Source organism: Mizuhopecten yessoensis, unplaced genomic scaffold (assembly GCF_002113885.1).
Source record: "Mizuhopecten yessoensis strain PY_sf001 unplaced genomic scaffold, ASM211388v2 scaffold8123, whole genome shotgun sequence".
NCBI lineage: Eukaryota > Metazoa > Mollusca > Bivalvia > Pectinida > Pectinidae > Mizuhopecten > Mizuhopecten yessoensis.
In genome coordinates, this window is record NW_018407390.1 from 541,540 (window position 1) to 558,964 (window position 17,425).

A 17,425-nucleotide genomic window follows, 5' to 3' on the forward strand; every position below is an offset into this window, starting at 1 on the left:
AATCATAAACCATGTAGTGGAATTCATGATCAACTCGTCCCAGGTTAACTCATTCACCCCTTAAAAACACATTTGAGCTCTTCCAATTCAAAGGTTGGAATAGTTCATTATGAAATTTCAGGGGTGAATGAGTTAACACAAAACTTATGTTTAAGATATTTACATAATGCCTCTGGTAAATGTTCACTTGCAAGTCTATGTTTAAAGCCATCATTTACACCAGATATATGACCCTATTTCGAGTTTGTTATTTTAAACATCTAAACAAAGCTCTAAACACAAACATCCAGTATATAGTCTTTTTAAATTAAAATATAAAAATACTCATTCATTTCACTGGTTTCATGTCATAACAGCATATTCAAAAAGAAAACTAGATTGCATCTTTTGGTATAACGTGCATACAAGGGCTATTCAAAATATAATTGATAAGATATGGGTGATCTGGCCAAAACTAATTGTCAATACAATCATATAATGGACCCCTAGAAGAAAATCATTGTGGGTGTAGTGGGTCACAAAAGTGCTAACCCAAGCACAAAACACCGGAGGGATATATTAGTGACACTGTAAGGATGATGGGGTCCTACTGGGTTACATTAATCCTTTCACCACTGTAGACCCTAATGGACTCATCCAGATCAATGCATGGTAGAGTTTACTAAAGTTGCATAGGGTGAAAGGGTTAAATGTCCCAAACAAAATTATCACTTTCAGTCCATCTTGCTCCGTACATCCAGACATCAGAAGCACGATAGTAAAGGTTTTCATGTGTATTCTGGGTTTGTTTTATTTTTGACATTATAATACATTGTACTATGCAATAATGTAAGATTCAAATATAGCCCAAACTGAAATTATGCTGATTAAAAGGGAACGACTGCAATATGAATTCTAAACCATAAATATTGCAAATAATAATAAGTACCTCTAGATATGTTAAAAGGGATAAAAAGGACCTTCCTGTGGAAAAGCTGTCTTAAGTCTAGAAATTCATTCATTGTAATATACCAAAGACATCTATTAACAAGGTTACCGCGAGCGGTATATAATTCGCCCGTCACACATTGAATGAGCAGTTGTTTGTATGATTGAAATATATGAAGTATTTGTGAGTAATTTATATTAAAAGAGAAATCATTCAACATAACTGGTAGATCAATGAGTGCAATACAACATCATGGAACGCATGCATCGCATTAATGAAACCAAGGGTAATAACTCCAGTAATTACAGTCGGATAATGGCGGTTATCGAACTCGTCCGAGCTTTCATGGTAATTACCCTTGTTGTGAAGTTTGAAGTTAATCTGTTAATAATTACTCGAGATATTTAGCGGACACTGTTTCGGCAAGTCCATAAAGGGGCATAACTCCACAAACTATGGTCGGATAATGGCGGTTATCGAACCTGTCCGAGCTTTCATGGTAATTAACCTTGATGTGAAGTTTGAAGTTAATCTGTTAATAATTACTCGAGATATTGATCGGACACTGTTTCGGCAAGTAAAGGGGCATAACTCCAGAAATTATGGTCGGATAATGGCGGGTATCGAACCTGTCCGAGCTTTCATGGTAATTAAACTTGTTGTGAAGTTTGAAGTTAATCCGTTAATAATTACTCGAGATATTTAGCGGACACTGTTTCGGCAAGTCCGTAAAGGACCATAACTCCAGAAATTATGGTCGGATAATGGCGGGTATCGAACCTGTCCGAGCTTTCATGGTAATTAGCCTTGTTGTGAAGTTTGAAGTAAATCCGTTAATAATTACTCGAGATATCGAGCGGACATCATTTGCCCCGCCCGCCCGCCTGCTCACGTGATAACATAATACGTCCCCGTCTTCGACGGGCGTATAAAAACTGGACAAATTCTAGGTCATGCATATCATTAATGTTATCAACAGTCATGGCATATTTGGGGGGTTGCACTTGTCAAAAAGAGGTGTACCTATGTTGAACATTAAAGTTGCATCATTTTCCATTGTAACTTGCTATTAAAGCCTATATAAGCCACTGAGAAAAAGCCCTGATAACGACTTACCATACTACTTGAAGTTATGACTACACTAGCTTATTACTTTCTTGAGTAATTATGATTGTCTCAAAATATAAAAGTTATCATGTTGCAAAGTCTTACTATCTCAAATAACAACAACGCTCTCTTGTTAAAACAAAAATAGGTTGTTATAATAACAAAGCTGTGCCGTTACTATGACAGCGAAATGAAGTCCCAATTTCATTATTACGACCTCTAAGTGACCTGTACTGGCTTCTGTAGTCTGTCATTGCCAATTATAAAGAAACAAATTCCATTCTATGAGGTAGTACCAAAATCCACATTTATAACTCAAAGTAGCTCTAAAGTACAAATTATTAGAATATCTTAGAAAATATTACGTGACCGAACTAGGTAAAATTGACACAACCTGATGACTGACCACTGGGTCCACCTAATGCCAATATACTGATATCTATACTAAATTAACCAGGTAAACTTACTGATACATCAGCACATGTAAGCTAGTTCATGTTTTTTCTATTGAGCAATAGGTGTATACAAAATGTACTGCACCCTGCTGGGGCGTACCTCAAAAGAAGTCAAAGAGAACATTATAAACTCCCGTTGCAGATCAGCAATACCTTATTATAAAAAAATCTGATTTGGATTGAGCACTTTTTGTCCCTGTACTAATGATGGTGACTGTACACTAGAGTAGTGATTTGTTTGTTTCTTGTTAAGGCTAGTACCTGGTGACTGTCCCGCATAAGCCTTGAACCCGCGACTCGGTCGTGGAGGGCTTGTGATCATAGACGGTCAGACGCCTTTACCATCCCGCCACCATGGCCCCACTAGTAGAGAAATGTCTATACAACTTAACTCTTTAATGAATTACTTGATAACAAGTTGAATACAATTGCAAAATGATAAATTCCTCGCAAATTAAAGTATTGTTTAACTTTTTTTAACAGAGTATATATAAATCATAGGGAAATTTCTAACAGTAAACATACAAATTACACAGATTAAATTTTAATGCTAGCATGATGGTGGTAGTAAAAAAGAAATTAGTTTTGGCAAGTTTAAGCAATTATATCCTTTAAATAACAGTTAATTCACTTCACAAAACTAAACAAAGATGTTAAACATATTAACTTGAATAAAAAACCCAAATATAATCTTGATGAAAAAACTCACAATTTTCAAATTGATTGCTTCGTGGATCTTGACAATACCTATAAGAATGAATCTGACCTGTTCATACTAACGTTGTGTATGTAGTTGGTAAATGCATACCAGCACACGTGGGACCCAAACTGTAATTTCTTTTTGTCTTGCAAAATTTTCACCATTTTGCCTTTCAAAATGTTATATATTAGCCTGTGTTAAATCAATTTCCCATTTGACATTTTTCTTTCCTAGTATCTGACAGGCTTCCAAAAAATGTACAATTTTGTCATACACACAAGTGCCAGAAAACATAAACAATATCTTTAAACACTGATCAGACTCAAATCTTACTCATTGTCATATTACATCCATTAATCTATTATAGACACAATCCTCTAAATAACTTTGTAAAACCAGTTCATCATTATACTGTCAACCAATGAATTTTAAATAGAATAGTGTAGCAAAACCATGATGAAATGTCTTCTTTTTTTTCTGTGTAAATTCATAATCTGACTTAAGATATGGAATAGGAAACTTTGACATAAAGATAACAAGTCCTATTACAATTTGTGTTATCCTTGGTTAAAACATGTACTTCCTGTTGAATATTCCCCTTTTCCCAAATCTTTCATGCTTTCATCACACTGTTCATTCTCTATGAAGTAAAGTAACTTTGACCTTCCTGTAATCCAATCAAGCGAGTATGGTCTTAATGTCGGCTGGGGTCGCATCCAATGATGACAAAGACATCAGTTTGCTGACTGACCAATTTTTCTGTAGTTGGCCTGCCTCTACTTAAAATTCTCAAATAGTTGTTGTTGGAGAATTTCAGTATTTGACAAATCCGGAGGCTCGAGGGCACGGTCGGAAGCAGACATTGGTCTGTGAAAGTCATGGTATCTCTCTCCATTATTGCCGATGCCATGGAGAACTGGGCTGTTTAGTCAACCCCTTCGAATCCCTCTGTGTTTTCTACTGCTGTTAGCAGCTTTTTCCTCAGCTCCTCGTAGCTCTCATAAGGTGGGAGATCAAGTCTGTTGAAGCTGGAAACATAACGAGCAATTACAATTACACACCTTAACATGATATATTACTAGAAATAGCTGCATCAAGCCTCATAAACTACATGGTAGACCAAGGACCTTGAATCACTCGCCTTCATATTTTGGAAGTGAAGTCTATATATATTCTAATAGTAATTTGGGTCGAGGAGGGCATCATGGGCTAAAAACTACTGCTACCCAACATTTGGATAAAACTTAACTCAGCAGTATGGGAGAAGATATGTTAAAGGAAATAAACTAAACTGATGCCTTTGGAATTCTCCTCAGCCTCCAATAGGGTAAGCCCCTTTTTTTTCTTGATCCTCAATGGCCAAGGATGCTACTTACACAATTCGAAACCAGCCAAGTTGTTTGCTTAGAGATGTCTTTAAGGGAAATCAGCACTTTTGACATGCTCAGGAGAGTAAGACTCATTATCTGTGTGGTTCTTCACACTATAGGCTAAAGACATTACCCCCGAAAGTTGGTTGAAACCAGCTCAGTAATTTAGGAGACGTCTTTTATTGCATATAACGACAAACTAGAGACCTATCTCTCCTTAATAGCCAACATGTATCCTTGATTGGCACTTATAAGAAAAGTAATAGTTATAATAGTAAACTAACTATAGAGCACTGCTCACCTGTTTAATCATTATCTCTTTAAAAGAGAAATTTTGCACTAAATAGCCTTTTGACCTTTGACCTAAAGGAGAAGTTTACGTTGACCTTATCACACTGCACACCATCTTTTGGTGATACAGGTACAATCAAGTTTAATCATGATATCTTTGATGGCTCAAAAAGTAAAGCCTTGAGACAAAATCTCACTTGAAATTTTGTACATATTTGACCTTTGACGTCCAGTGAAGATCAAAATTACCTAATTATAACACACTTTTCACCTCTAGTCAGTTAAAGATATATATCAGGTTTCATCAAGATATCTTTTATAGTTGATATGCTACAGAATACAGTCCACACAAGATTATACAAGAAGCAGAGGAAGAACAGTACTAAAATGTCTCCCTTCATTTGAAGGGGAGATGTATTGACACAAGTATGACGAAGAGGAAGCTTCACAACACAAGACTCACTGTGGTAACTCTTACAAGGTGAACTTATAATGATTAATTTGAATGCAAAACATTTCTGAATGATGAAAACACATTTAATTAAGCTTCAAAAGCCTGGTCTAGTACATGTCACCGAGTATGTGTTTAGCATGAGTTAAGTGTTTGAAGTTGCTGTTAGTACTGTACCAGGTGTGAGCTCTTGGAAGCTTTTTGGTGGTGCCCCATTTCTCTATGGTAAACAGTTGGGGGCCGTTGCTACCATACAGTTCCCGGAAACCGTTCATTGGGACACGTGATGTCCCCGTCACAAACTGGAGCAGTCTCGACCGCATCTCATTGTTCACGGAATACACAGCCTGAAATTCATGACAATATTAAAAACACATGATAATTAAAGGTGATCTTGAGTTTTTGATTTCATTTTTAGCGAGGTTTTCAATTTTTGATAATTAGTTTTCCTGGGTCTGAGGCCAAAACTGACTGGTACGCTACCTTCCAGAAGTAGATGATGGTCGGGTGGTTGGGGTTGTATTCCCCTTTGTAGGCAGAGTTAGCTTTCCAGTCATTAACATCAATGTCCTGTAGCCCACACATCAACAGCTCCAGCTCATTTTCATCAAATATCTGCAGTAGTGTCTGGTTGACTAGGGCATTGAAACCCTTCCTAAAGCATGTCATCTGGTTATACACTCGAGACACAAACCTCCAGTTTATCACCAAACTGTAACATAAACAGAATTTGTTACCCAAATAGTAAGACCACTCCTTAATTTCTCCTATTTCTATGAAAGTATTAGGGTATTACCAGGTATAAAATCTCTGCTCAACCATATGACAAATAGAATCTTTCATCCCATTGAGTGTCAGATGGAGGAGATTTTAAAGATACCAAACATAAGGCTTGCTGAGTGGTTGACAACGTGAGAATCTTTCTCCAAGGGTTGAGACCTCCCTATCTCACCCGTTGCTGTTGGGAATGGATTCTTTTTCTGTTACCCTGTTGACCCTGTCATATACACAATGTTGAATTGACAGGTCAGTGTATTGTTGATGTGACATCAAGCATTGCTGATGTCCACATTTTCCCGTTGTGAGATATCCTTGTCTCACCCTAGGGTTGAGAGGGGGGATTCCCCTTTCTATTACAACGGTATGACGTCACGTCAACAATCAATCAACATCACCTAACCCTGAATTTAGCCTGTAACTTTAACATTACATTATGTATATGATACACAATGGGAGAAAAGAGTAAGAGAAAAATATCATTCACCCCCTCGAGAAGAGATTGGAATTCTCAACCCTTGAGGGGGGAAAGATTCCAGAAAGAATCTCGGCAAAGCCTCGTGTTGGGCAGATTAAGAATCCCCCCCCCCTCGAGTAATAACTGAACAGCAAATTGAAACACAACCCACCCTACAGATATATCAAGTGTTGTTAAATGGATTGTTATTTTATTATTCTACCTGACCAGTAGTATGTTGTTTGGCTTACTTTATATATTCCAACTTGTTATCATTTGTGACCACTATGTCCTTTCCACCTGGTTTAAGTTCCCGTTCTGTTATCTAAAAGAAAAACAAACAATTTCTGCATTATTTAAACCACCAAACTTAAAGTCCATAGAGCCTGTAATATCAAACATTTGTGACCTTCACAAAGTAGGTCAAAGTCAAAATTATTTTACAAACTCAATACCAAGCAAGCTAACACTATGTGAGCTAAATATCATTTTCCTTCACCTTATAGATCTTTGTTGGAAGGTTTTAAAATATAATTCTCATGCAACTAAACAAACTTTTGGCCATTCAGAATTATTTGTTTACAGGTTTTGAAACATTTGACCTTGAAAAGGGGTCAAGGTCATTCAATTGAACAAACTTTAGTCCTTCAGTTCAGCATGCTTGCAAAATATCATGACCATATGTCTCTTAAGTGTTTCTGAAGCTTTTTACAGAAAAAGAGTTGATGCAAAACCAATTGATGACATACATTGCACCTTGGTATAAGCTTAGCTGCCAGTGCAGCGGATGAGCTAAAAACACAGAGTTTGTTGTAAGTCAGCTACCCATAGTTTTTATTGTGGATGTAAGCAAACTACCTGGTCTCTTTTGGCACTAACGCCTTAATACCAATGACAACCTACAAACACACTACAGCCAACTCATCTCCTTACCTCTCCGAAATAGTCCTCCTCCACACTAAACGTCAGGTCGAGGTCAATAGGGTCATTGTCTCGGATCCAACACAAGGAGTTGAAATACTCCGAGTCCTGTTGTAATCAACATACACATTAAGTACATACAAATCACTAACCAGCAACAACTCTCCATTGACATTACACAGCACATAGAATTTACTAAGATTGAAGAAATTTTAATATCCATTAATTACCATTCAGCATTGTCAAATTACCCTTCTTACCTCATGGTAATTAAGCGAGTTCAATTTTATATAAGAAACAGGATCAGCTACCAGGTACTAAAGGGAACAAACCCAGTACTACCCCCACCCCTCAAACCTGTCCACTTTGTCTCTGTGCACATTACAAGTTACAATATGCCATTTGATTGGGGTCAAAATGTTAGCAACAGAGTAAAACACTTAGAGTACATCATCTAACTCTATAAAAAATATACCTATAGTACACTAATTTCTCAGGTTCCTCCTTTGCACAAAATGACAAATGATCAAATGGCCATATAACAATACAGACACTCAACAAAAATCTTTTGTTCAATGGGATTTGTTGTAAATATGTAATACTGTATATATATACAAGAAGCCCATGGGTCTTAACAGTCACCTGATATATTTATACAGAGAGTTGAGAGAACACGAACAGAAATATTATTCGGTGACAAAAAAACAATAAAACCATCTTATTCAATATCTAGCATACAGATTTAAGACTAAAAAGTATTTGAAACTAGCACCTCTGATTCTAAACAAGGAAAATGAAGAAATTTTAGCACACTGACTCCTTTGGGCCCCACCCTTCAGCCCTTGGGGGTAGGGCTGGCCCAAAATTTTCAAAGTATCAAACTGTCAACTCAGGGTTATAATTCCAATCAAGTTATTAACATGTAATATTCAAAGTATCATTTGCCATAATAAATTTTGCCCCCCTCCTCTCCTTCCCCAGGGGGTAAACGTGAGACCCTAGGGTCAAAAACCTTAAGACCCTTCGATCTATGAAGAGTGTTTGATTCTGCCATATCTGGGTCTTTGAGAAGATTTTTTTTTGAAATTTCAGTCAATTCAACCCTTTTTGGCCCCACCCATCAGCCTTGGGGGGTCAGTCAGGGCTCATATGTGCATACCATCAAACTGCTATCCAATACTGATAATGCTAACCCAAATTGAATTACTTCAAATGAAAATTAAACAAAAAGGTGAAATATATTTGTTATTACTGAAGACACCATAACATTTTCTATTTATTACATTTTTAAAGCATAAAATTGAAAAATGTAATGCATTAAAAAAGGGCAGGAATCAGAAGCGTTTCCGATGTTTTCTGCTTTTTTCTGGTACGATTGCTTATACAATTTTTATTAATTGTGTATTTATGTAAAAACTTAAGCGAGTGTACCAAACATTTACCATAACAACCACTTATTCTACCGTCGCTTCATTTGAGTCTGACCAAAATATCGTTGCATTTGAATGCAGCGAATAGAAGATACCAATATCATTGGTCAATACCAAAAAGTGTTATTTTCACACTGTGAAAATATCTCTTGATTTTTGTCACAGTGTGAAAGATATCAGTTTTATCAAGTTGATAGAATCCAATATTTCACTGGTAAAAATGTAATTAAAACTTACAACTGGCTCCATGTCTTGTAGGATCATGCTTTTACCCAACATCATCTTGTAAAATGGACGAATAAAGAAACCTAGAATAAAAATCAGATTTCAGACACATGCAGGCATTCTTAAGAAAATCAGACAGTTCATTCTGTTTAGACTATCATCAGTATTACCAGATCTTTTATGCATAATGTTACATTACTATCAGATTTACACAAACGAAGTGACATGTCGATGGTTTTGGTATGTATTCATCATCTCAATACAAAGGCAGGTGTGCTATAACAACAACTTAAGCAAGAGAATTATTATGTTGCACAAAAACAAACGAGGACAACACAAGATTACTTGTCCAACTGACCCTTACTTACTTGTAGAAGCACCAGTAAATATTAATGGACATTCTATATAGGTCACATTAAACCTTCTTAATCTATTTCTATAGTGACCTTCAAAACCACATTAAAACCTAGTTATTTCTATAAAACAACACAGACCACATATAAACATATTTCTTTAGGAGAGTATTAGATAGCAGCGTCCAACAATGTCAAGTGCTGTTTGTATCTAATGAGTTACCGTCGAGCAGTTTGCCGTGGTACACAGCCATTCCCGCAATTCTGCCAATGAATTCAAAGTAAGATAAATGATCATCGTTGGCCAGGCCTGACAAAGGATTGATCTGTAAGGTGTAGTTGTCTCTGAAACACAAAATATAACATGTCAATGGCGAAATACACTTGTTATCACTTGTGAATTCCACACCGCCTGAACTCTTATTTTTTTTAACACAAACATAAAAACTAGAGGCCCAGAGGGCCTGTATCACTCACGTGGAACTTTATGCCAAGCAATGGAATAAATGACTCAAGGTTGTAGATCACAACAGTTTCAAAGTTATGGCCAAGAAATGAAGTCCCTAGGGGTGAGCAGCCCGAAGGTCAATACTAATATTATGATTGAGCCTGACTCTTGATGCCCAGCAATGATATATGGTTATGGGGAGGGGATCTCAACTGTTTTAAAGCTATGGCTCAGGAATTAAGTCCCTAGTTGTAGAGTTAGATCACAGGGTCAATCCCAATATCACAATAGTGGCGGTCTCTTGATGTCCAGCAATGATATATGATTATGGGGTGGGGATCTCAACTGTTTCGAAGTTGTGGCTAAGGAATTAAGTTCCTAGGGGTGGGGCCAGACCCCAGAGTCTATTCATACATTATGATAGTGTTTGTCACTTGATTCCCAGCAATAGTATATATGGTAATGGGGTGGGGATCGCAACTGTTTCAAAGTTATAGCTTAGGAATTAAGTCCCTAGGGGTGGGGCCAGACCCCAGAGTCAACTCTTATTTCATGGTTGTGTTTGTTTCTTGTTGCTCAGCAGTTGTATATATGGTTTTAGGGTGGGGATCTCGATAATGTCACAGTAAGAAATTATTTTGGCCCCGCCCCTCAGCACCTCCATTTGTACAATTTTGAATCCCCAGCACCCAGGGATGCTTCTAGTCTAGTTTGGTTAAATTCCAATTAGCGGTTAAGGAGAAGAGGTTGTTTGAAGAAATTGTAATGGCATTAGCTCACCTTGGTCCTTTCAAAACACAGTAAAAACTCAAAACTGTATATGGTGATTATTATTAATAGAATAAATAATATTAAGACTTGAATACTTACGTGGCTGAGTACTCAAACAGGCCATAGAAGGGGTTGAACATTTCCTTAGAGAGGAGGTAGAACCATTCACGAGCAACACCACCATAGTCAAGACCTGTGTCACCTTCGAACTCAATCCATAACCTATAACAGATTATTACACATGATTTACACATATCTACCCAAATTAAATCACTTAGAAATCCTGGACAGTCCTCTCGTGAACATATCTATCCAGTGTAAATCACTTAGAGATCCTGGACAGTCCTCTCGTGAACATATCTACCCGGAGTAAATCATTTAGAAATCCTGGACAGTCCCCAACCCCTTTTCTAGACAAATTAAGTGTATAAGATGTGCATACGAGTGAACAAAATACAATATACACAAATAACTTGTCGTATAATGTGAATAATTTTCTTACACTTTGATATAGTTCTCACCTGGTTTTTAAAACATCTGGCTTTTTAACACTCATGATGGCACGGTAGGAATCTTCAAATATATTGTCTCTGCTAATCTTAATATCCACTTTATTTGGTATATTTTGCTGAAAAGAGATAGAAAAACATTCTACAGCAAAACATAAACAACAGACTCATGGGCTGGTCACCGGAGTTAAAATGTTATAAAAAACAAAATATACATGTACATGTATCACCAAAAATGTCTTTTTGACGGTGGATTGGCTTTTACCAAATGTTAGGGAGTGAGGAACATATTCAATATCAATCATGTATTTCTATTTACTGTAAAAGCCAAAGTTTTGTTACAGAAACCTCAAAATATAATCCAGATGAAATTTTAACCACATGAAATATAGACCACACGAATATTTGCAGATCTTACCTGTACATATTTCTAGCGTTTCGTCTTACCTCTGGCAGTAAAAGGTTTTTACTGACCAAATTATAAATGTTTAAATATTCAATTTTAAAAATGTTGATTCCATGAAATTAAATCCCAACAAATTTTGTTCAGTATGTAAACCATGTATACATTATTTTACCTTTCTCTTTCATAAGAACTTTCCTTATCCTACACTACGGGAAAGAAAATTGGGCCCACTTGTTATTCATTATGATAAATTTGATACTGTTTATTATCATTCTACAGGTTCAAACAATGTTTACTCACTGGTTTCCGTAACTTTGATCTGAAATAGTCATACTTCCTCTTGTAATCCCTGGAATACGGTACTGCCTGAAAAATACAACAAGTTCTATAAATATACAAAAATACTATTTATGGAGACATTGCAGGTGACATGAATAATGTTGTTTCGCTATGACACATCCCCCCCCCCCCCCCTATTATGTTAATACATAATGCTGAACTTTATACAACACTTACAATTGTGTTATACAATATATCAATTCAGTTAGGTTAAAAAAACTAAATGTACATCTAGGCAGCCAGTCTCAATAAATCATAAGGAATCAATATCTGAACCATGAAAAAAACAAATGGGGAAATTGAGTTAAACAATCAAATATTGTGTTGTAGTTACATCAGCTTCGTCAACAGGTGCATTTGGGGTTTGTAAACTGATGTAGTAGTCTGACAGTTAAACTGAAAAGGTCTATTACTCAAGTTTTTGTATAAACAAATAAAACATAAATAAATAAAGAAGCATCCCTCGATCAAACTTTAGTCATGTCCTGATATAGGATAATTTGATTGACATGAGTGAAAGTTAAATCTGTTCAGTTAAGCAGCAATGAGATGTGTGAGTGGTCGAACAGGAAGCGTTACCTTGACCACCAGACCAAACATATCTATCATTCTACAGTAGAGACATTATGCACAGAATTTCTCTGGGATTATCTTCTATGGGAAAATGAACTTCTACACTATAACAGCATCCAGAATCCTGAATGTATTATTCATTTTGCTGGCGAAGCAATTCCACCTTGTTATGGAGCTGCTATTGAATTTGCTATTTCATGTCATTTTAAATATAAGCTTATTTTTTGAAGCAGCTTAATCTGAACCCCCCCCCCGATTAAAACACTGATTTTTGAGTCCTTGTTATCACAATTTTGAAATTTGTTGTTGTACTTATATCAATCCAATGGCAAAAACGAATCTCAGCTTTCTCAAAAATGTTTATCAAAACATCAATATAACTTGACTATCATCTTTTATACTTTGGTCTCCGTGGTCACCTACAGCCCACTCACATACTCACTGGGCGAGCCTGGATGTTTATAGAGGTCACAAGGAGAATCCGACCTAGTCTACGGCTATCCTGTAATTATAACCTAGCAATGGAATACTGTCAGACGCCTCCTTCTCCCCTCACCAAACTGGAGAATTGGTACATTATGCAAGTATCTTGGAATTTCAACTAGATTTTCACAACCCGGTATATAGTCGTAACAAAAACGTAAAAACATCATCAAATATACAAATCTTGATCTTATAGTATGTACCAAATCTTTGATTGACTCTTACACAAACAGCATACCGGTATATCCCACATTATAGAAAAAAAATCTGTCTGTAGTGGAATTTTAAGTGTCATCCTACAATGCCTTACATGATGAAATTCTACTAAGGGAGGTTATCTGGTAGTGTTTATTGGCAAAAACGTCAAAGAAAAGCAAGGATCCGCTCATAATAAATGAATTCTCTACCTCTGATACAACTAACAACGAATAAACAGAACAATAACTGAATATCAAAGATAGTCCACCATCTCAAACTCTCAATCTCAGCAGATTCTGTCATTTGTATCAAATGTCAAAGAATCAGCTTTTGAACCCTTCCTTAAATAAGATTACATGAAGTATCTAAATGGGCCCTTACCTGCCCTCCTAGCTTCTGTAACCGAGGATCTTCCCACTGGGTCATTTTGGTTGCTGAGGAAACAAGCATAGCATCAGTAAAAATACTTGTATATGAACATTCAATTGCAAAAGTGACAAATATGATAGAACACTTCATGAAACAAGTCAGATGGTGGGCTAAAAAATACACAAATTCAAGTTTATCACAGAACAAAAAGAAGTCTTATGACAAGAGGCCCAAGGGCCTTAGCGGTCACCTGAGGTATATCATAGGTACTGGTAGCTTTATTTTATTGTTTAAATGTGATGTGGAAATCAGCATGTAAACTAAGTGAAATACAATACTTGTCATGTCATCAAAGGATAAGAATTTTAAAATATTTGTAAATGTTCCCTTTGGGGCCCCGCTCTAACCCCTGGGGAGTGGGCAGGAATTCCAAGTTTACAATGTGATACCGTCATCCACCAAAGATGATTCTGACCAAGTAAAAATAATTTCCAACAGAAAATTGTCAAAATATACCCAAAAGTGTTGTTTCCCTATATAAACTATAGTAAACTTTACCCCCTCCCCAAGGGAGAACGGATAGCTCGGGGGTCCTGAAATTTACAATTTAAATAAAGCCCCTGATGATCTTTCCATCCATGCAGAGAAAATGACTGTAATACCTCTGAGTCTGGAGAAGAAGATTTTTGAAATATTGGTTAATTTTCCCTTTTGGGCCCCGCCCTGGCCCCTAGGGTTGGGGTAGGAATCCCAATTTTACAATTTGGTAGCCTCATCTACCAAGGATGATTCTGACCAAGTTTGAAAAAAATCCATCCACTGGTTCTTGAGAAGAAGTTGATAATGTAAAAAGTTTACACACGACGCACGACGACGGACGGAAAGTGATTGGAATAGGTCACTTGAGCAAAGCTCAGGTGACCTAAAAATAAAGATCTTATAGCATTCAGTAAGAGACTGTTGTCAGTCTATCAGAAACATTTTGACCAATGAGAGACACTTACAGTGATTAATGTAGAATACTCTGCCATCGGAGTGTGTTCTCTCTTCCCATCCAGCCTGCAATAATAATACAAATCACAGTGCAATTTACAAATCTCAATCTTTTTTGCACGACTATCACATTGCCTATTGACTGCACAAGACTAATGGTAGTGATGCCATATCAAGAAGATGCTCTGTTAGTGGCCCGAAGTTAACAAAGTTACTGGTAATAACTCCAGGGTAAACAAGACTACTGGTATCTAGTGACCACAAGTTAACAACACATACTGGTAATGGGCCCATGTAAACAAACTTTAAGCTCAGGCACAGGAAAGGACTCCAGTCTAACTAAGATGTATCGGTGTATAATGACCACATTAAGCAAGATTACAGGTATATAGTGACCACATTAAGCAAGATTAAAGGTAAAAGTATAACAAGACTTACTCCTATATAGTGACCACAAGTATAACAAGACTAACTCCTATATCGTGACCACAAGTATAACAAGACTAACTCCTATAAAGTGACCACAAGTATAACAATACTTACCCCTATATAGTGACCACAAGTATAACAATGCTTACTCCTATATAGTGACCACAAGGATAACAATACTTACTCCTATATAGTGAACACAAGTATAACAAGACTTACTCCTATATAGTGACCCCAAGTATAACAAGACTAACTCCTATAAAGTGACCACAAGTATAACAAGACTTACTCCTATATAGTGACCACAAGTATAACAAGACTGTCTCCTATATAGTGACCGCAAGTATAACAAGACTAACACCTATATATTGACCACAAGTGTAACCAGACTTACTCCTATATAGTGACCACAAGTATAACAATACTTACTCCTATATAGTGACCACAAGTATAACAAGACTTACTCCTATATAGTGACCACAAGTGTAACAAGACTAACTCCTATATAGTGACCACAAGTTCACTAGACTTACTGGTAATGGCCCCAGGTTGACGAGGAGGTCCTCATTTGAGGACGCCCTGGTGACTAGGTTAGGCATTTCCCCATGCTGACTCCTCATACTGGCTGTCCTTGTGGCTTTTCGTGGATCCTCCTAAAGGTCAAGATTACAGTGACAATGAGGTCACAAGTCTGCTGAATCCTTATACATAATACATGTTATGCTTTTGCCCTTCTTTTTCCATTAAAGTGTAGGAATGATTAGATAAAATAGAAGGCAATCGCTTAGAAATTTCTTTCTTTAGAAATACTTTGTACAAAAAAAGAATATTGGAAGTTGCTCTTGCTTTAAAAGATTGTTATCTTTGCCTATCATTTGTAGTTGAATCATATCATCACTGATCAACTTTGTTGTATATATCACAACATCACATCACCGTGTAGTTAACTTACCCATGTGGTCTTCATGTTATTGTGGTTGATGTAGAAGACTCGACCATTTGGAGCCATACCTATTGCCCAGCCTGGTCCTAGTGGCTCCTCTTCTGGTTCTCCTCCTGTAGCAGCGGTATTCTGGCAACACATCACCACATAGTATTAAGATACCTTTGTACGGTGCCCTATATAATTATATAATTATCACTCTAAAGCATCTGACAGAGAAACAATACACACATCATTTCCTAACTTAGTCACCTTACATGAGATACACAAACATCCACTTGCAACACTATACAGACATCTTGGACTCACATATACACATCACAGGAACACTCAAACACATTCTGTAATGATTTTGGCAGATTCTATAAACACATAGACCTGAATATTAACCTGTCGGTTAAAAACTTACTTCCAACAACACAGTTGGAGTGAGATTATCCAATGTTTTCTAGAATTCTGTAGTGCGACATCTATCCAATGCTACATGCTGTACGAACATATTTCAAACTAAATTTCCTATTTTTTAGATATGATCAGGAAAACCAAAAAGGTCTTTCCAAAAAATAAAATATCAACAGATTCTGCAAACTGAATTTTGCATATTTACTTTCTTTCTCTTTCAATTATGCTTTGAATCAGGTGTTCTGTACCAAATGAAATTCCTACCTTTTTATCTTGAAACCTCAAGTAACGTTATTGCAGATACCGATATGAAAGCTATGCACAATTCCATTACAAGATATAATTTACCACACCATATTACAGCGCTAGCCTAGCCTGTGGTTAGCGAAGAAATAGAGAGCTTCCAAAGAAGACAAGAGATATGACTTAGGATTCAGCATTAAAATGTATCCTTTCATAGCAACTTTTTCCATTTCCTTACTGATGGGCAAAACAATAGTAATAAATAAAAATAAAAACTTTACAAACACCTTCAAAGACTACAACTTTCACTGTACAGCATAACATTGAAATGCGTTAACAAAGTCAGAGAAATCTTATTTAATCATCAAAAATCAGCTTAAAATCCAAGACAAGAAAAATGGCCAATTATAATGTTAAAAAGAACACTTTAAGGAGTATTTTTGAAGATTATTGATGTAAATGTAGATGTAAAAAAAAAGAAAAAAAACTATACAGAATGATCAAATTTCACAGGGATATTCTTAACAACCTAACGTATTTATACTGTACTACAACATCAACTTAAATGATTTATATGACAAAACATATAAACAAAGTCATGCTAAATGATTAAAAAGACCAACAGACTGGTTTAAATGCCATTTTTTCGGAGAAGTAAACAAGATCAAAATGCTTCATTTTTCCAGATATCTTTTTTTCATGCGCAAGTCAAGATCTGTAAAATGAAATATCTTTGGAAAGTACCAATGAATCAAGTTAAAATATCTGTGTCCAAGGAAAACAAAAACACATCAAAAGTTGCCATCCTGCTGGGTTTTAGGATGTTGAAGTTGATGGTAGGAATAGGATTTGTT

General features: G+C 36.3%; 1 protein-coding gene across 5 annotated transcripts in view; it reads right to left on the bottom strand.

The window, feature by feature from the left end:
* Positions 1-1,717: 1,717 nt before the first annotated feature.
* The window catches only part of LOC110454990 (E3 ubiquitin-protein ligase NEDD4-like), a 31,064-nt gene continuing 15,356 nt past the window's right edge, over positions 1,718-17,425 (bottom strand). For all 5 annotated transcript variants that reach the window (XM_021504852.1, XM_021504851.1, XM_021504850.1 and 2 more), the window contains 14 exons: positions 15,936-16,055; positions 15,517-15,636; positions 14,566-14,620; positions 13,574-13,626; positions 11,900-11,965; positions 11,206-11,312; positions 10,784-10,906; positions 9,689-9,810; positions 9,125-9,195; positions 7,470-7,565; positions 6,788-6,861; positions 5,786-6,014; positions 5,480-5,649; positions 1,718-4,218 (listed from right to left, as the gene is read on the bottom strand). In XM_021504852.1, coding sequence (XP_021360527.1) covers positions 4,116-4,218; positions 5,480-5,649; positions 5,786-6,014; positions 6,788-6,861; positions 7,470-7,565; positions 9,125-9,195; positions 9,689-9,810; positions 10,784-10,906; positions 11,206-11,312; positions 11,900-11,965; positions 13,574-13,626; positions 14,566-14,620; positions 15,517-15,636; positions 15,936-16,055 — 1,509 coding nt within the window. In that variant the 3' untranslated portion in view covers positions 1,718-4,115. The remainder of the gene's footprint in view (positions 4,219-5,479; positions 5,650-5,785; positions 6,015-6,787; positions 6,862-7,469; positions 7,566-9,124; positions 9,196-9,688; positions 9,811-10,783; positions 10,907-11,205; positions 11,313-11,899; positions 11,966-13,573; positions 13,627-14,565; positions 14,621-15,516; positions 15,637-15,935; positions 16,056-17,425) is intronic.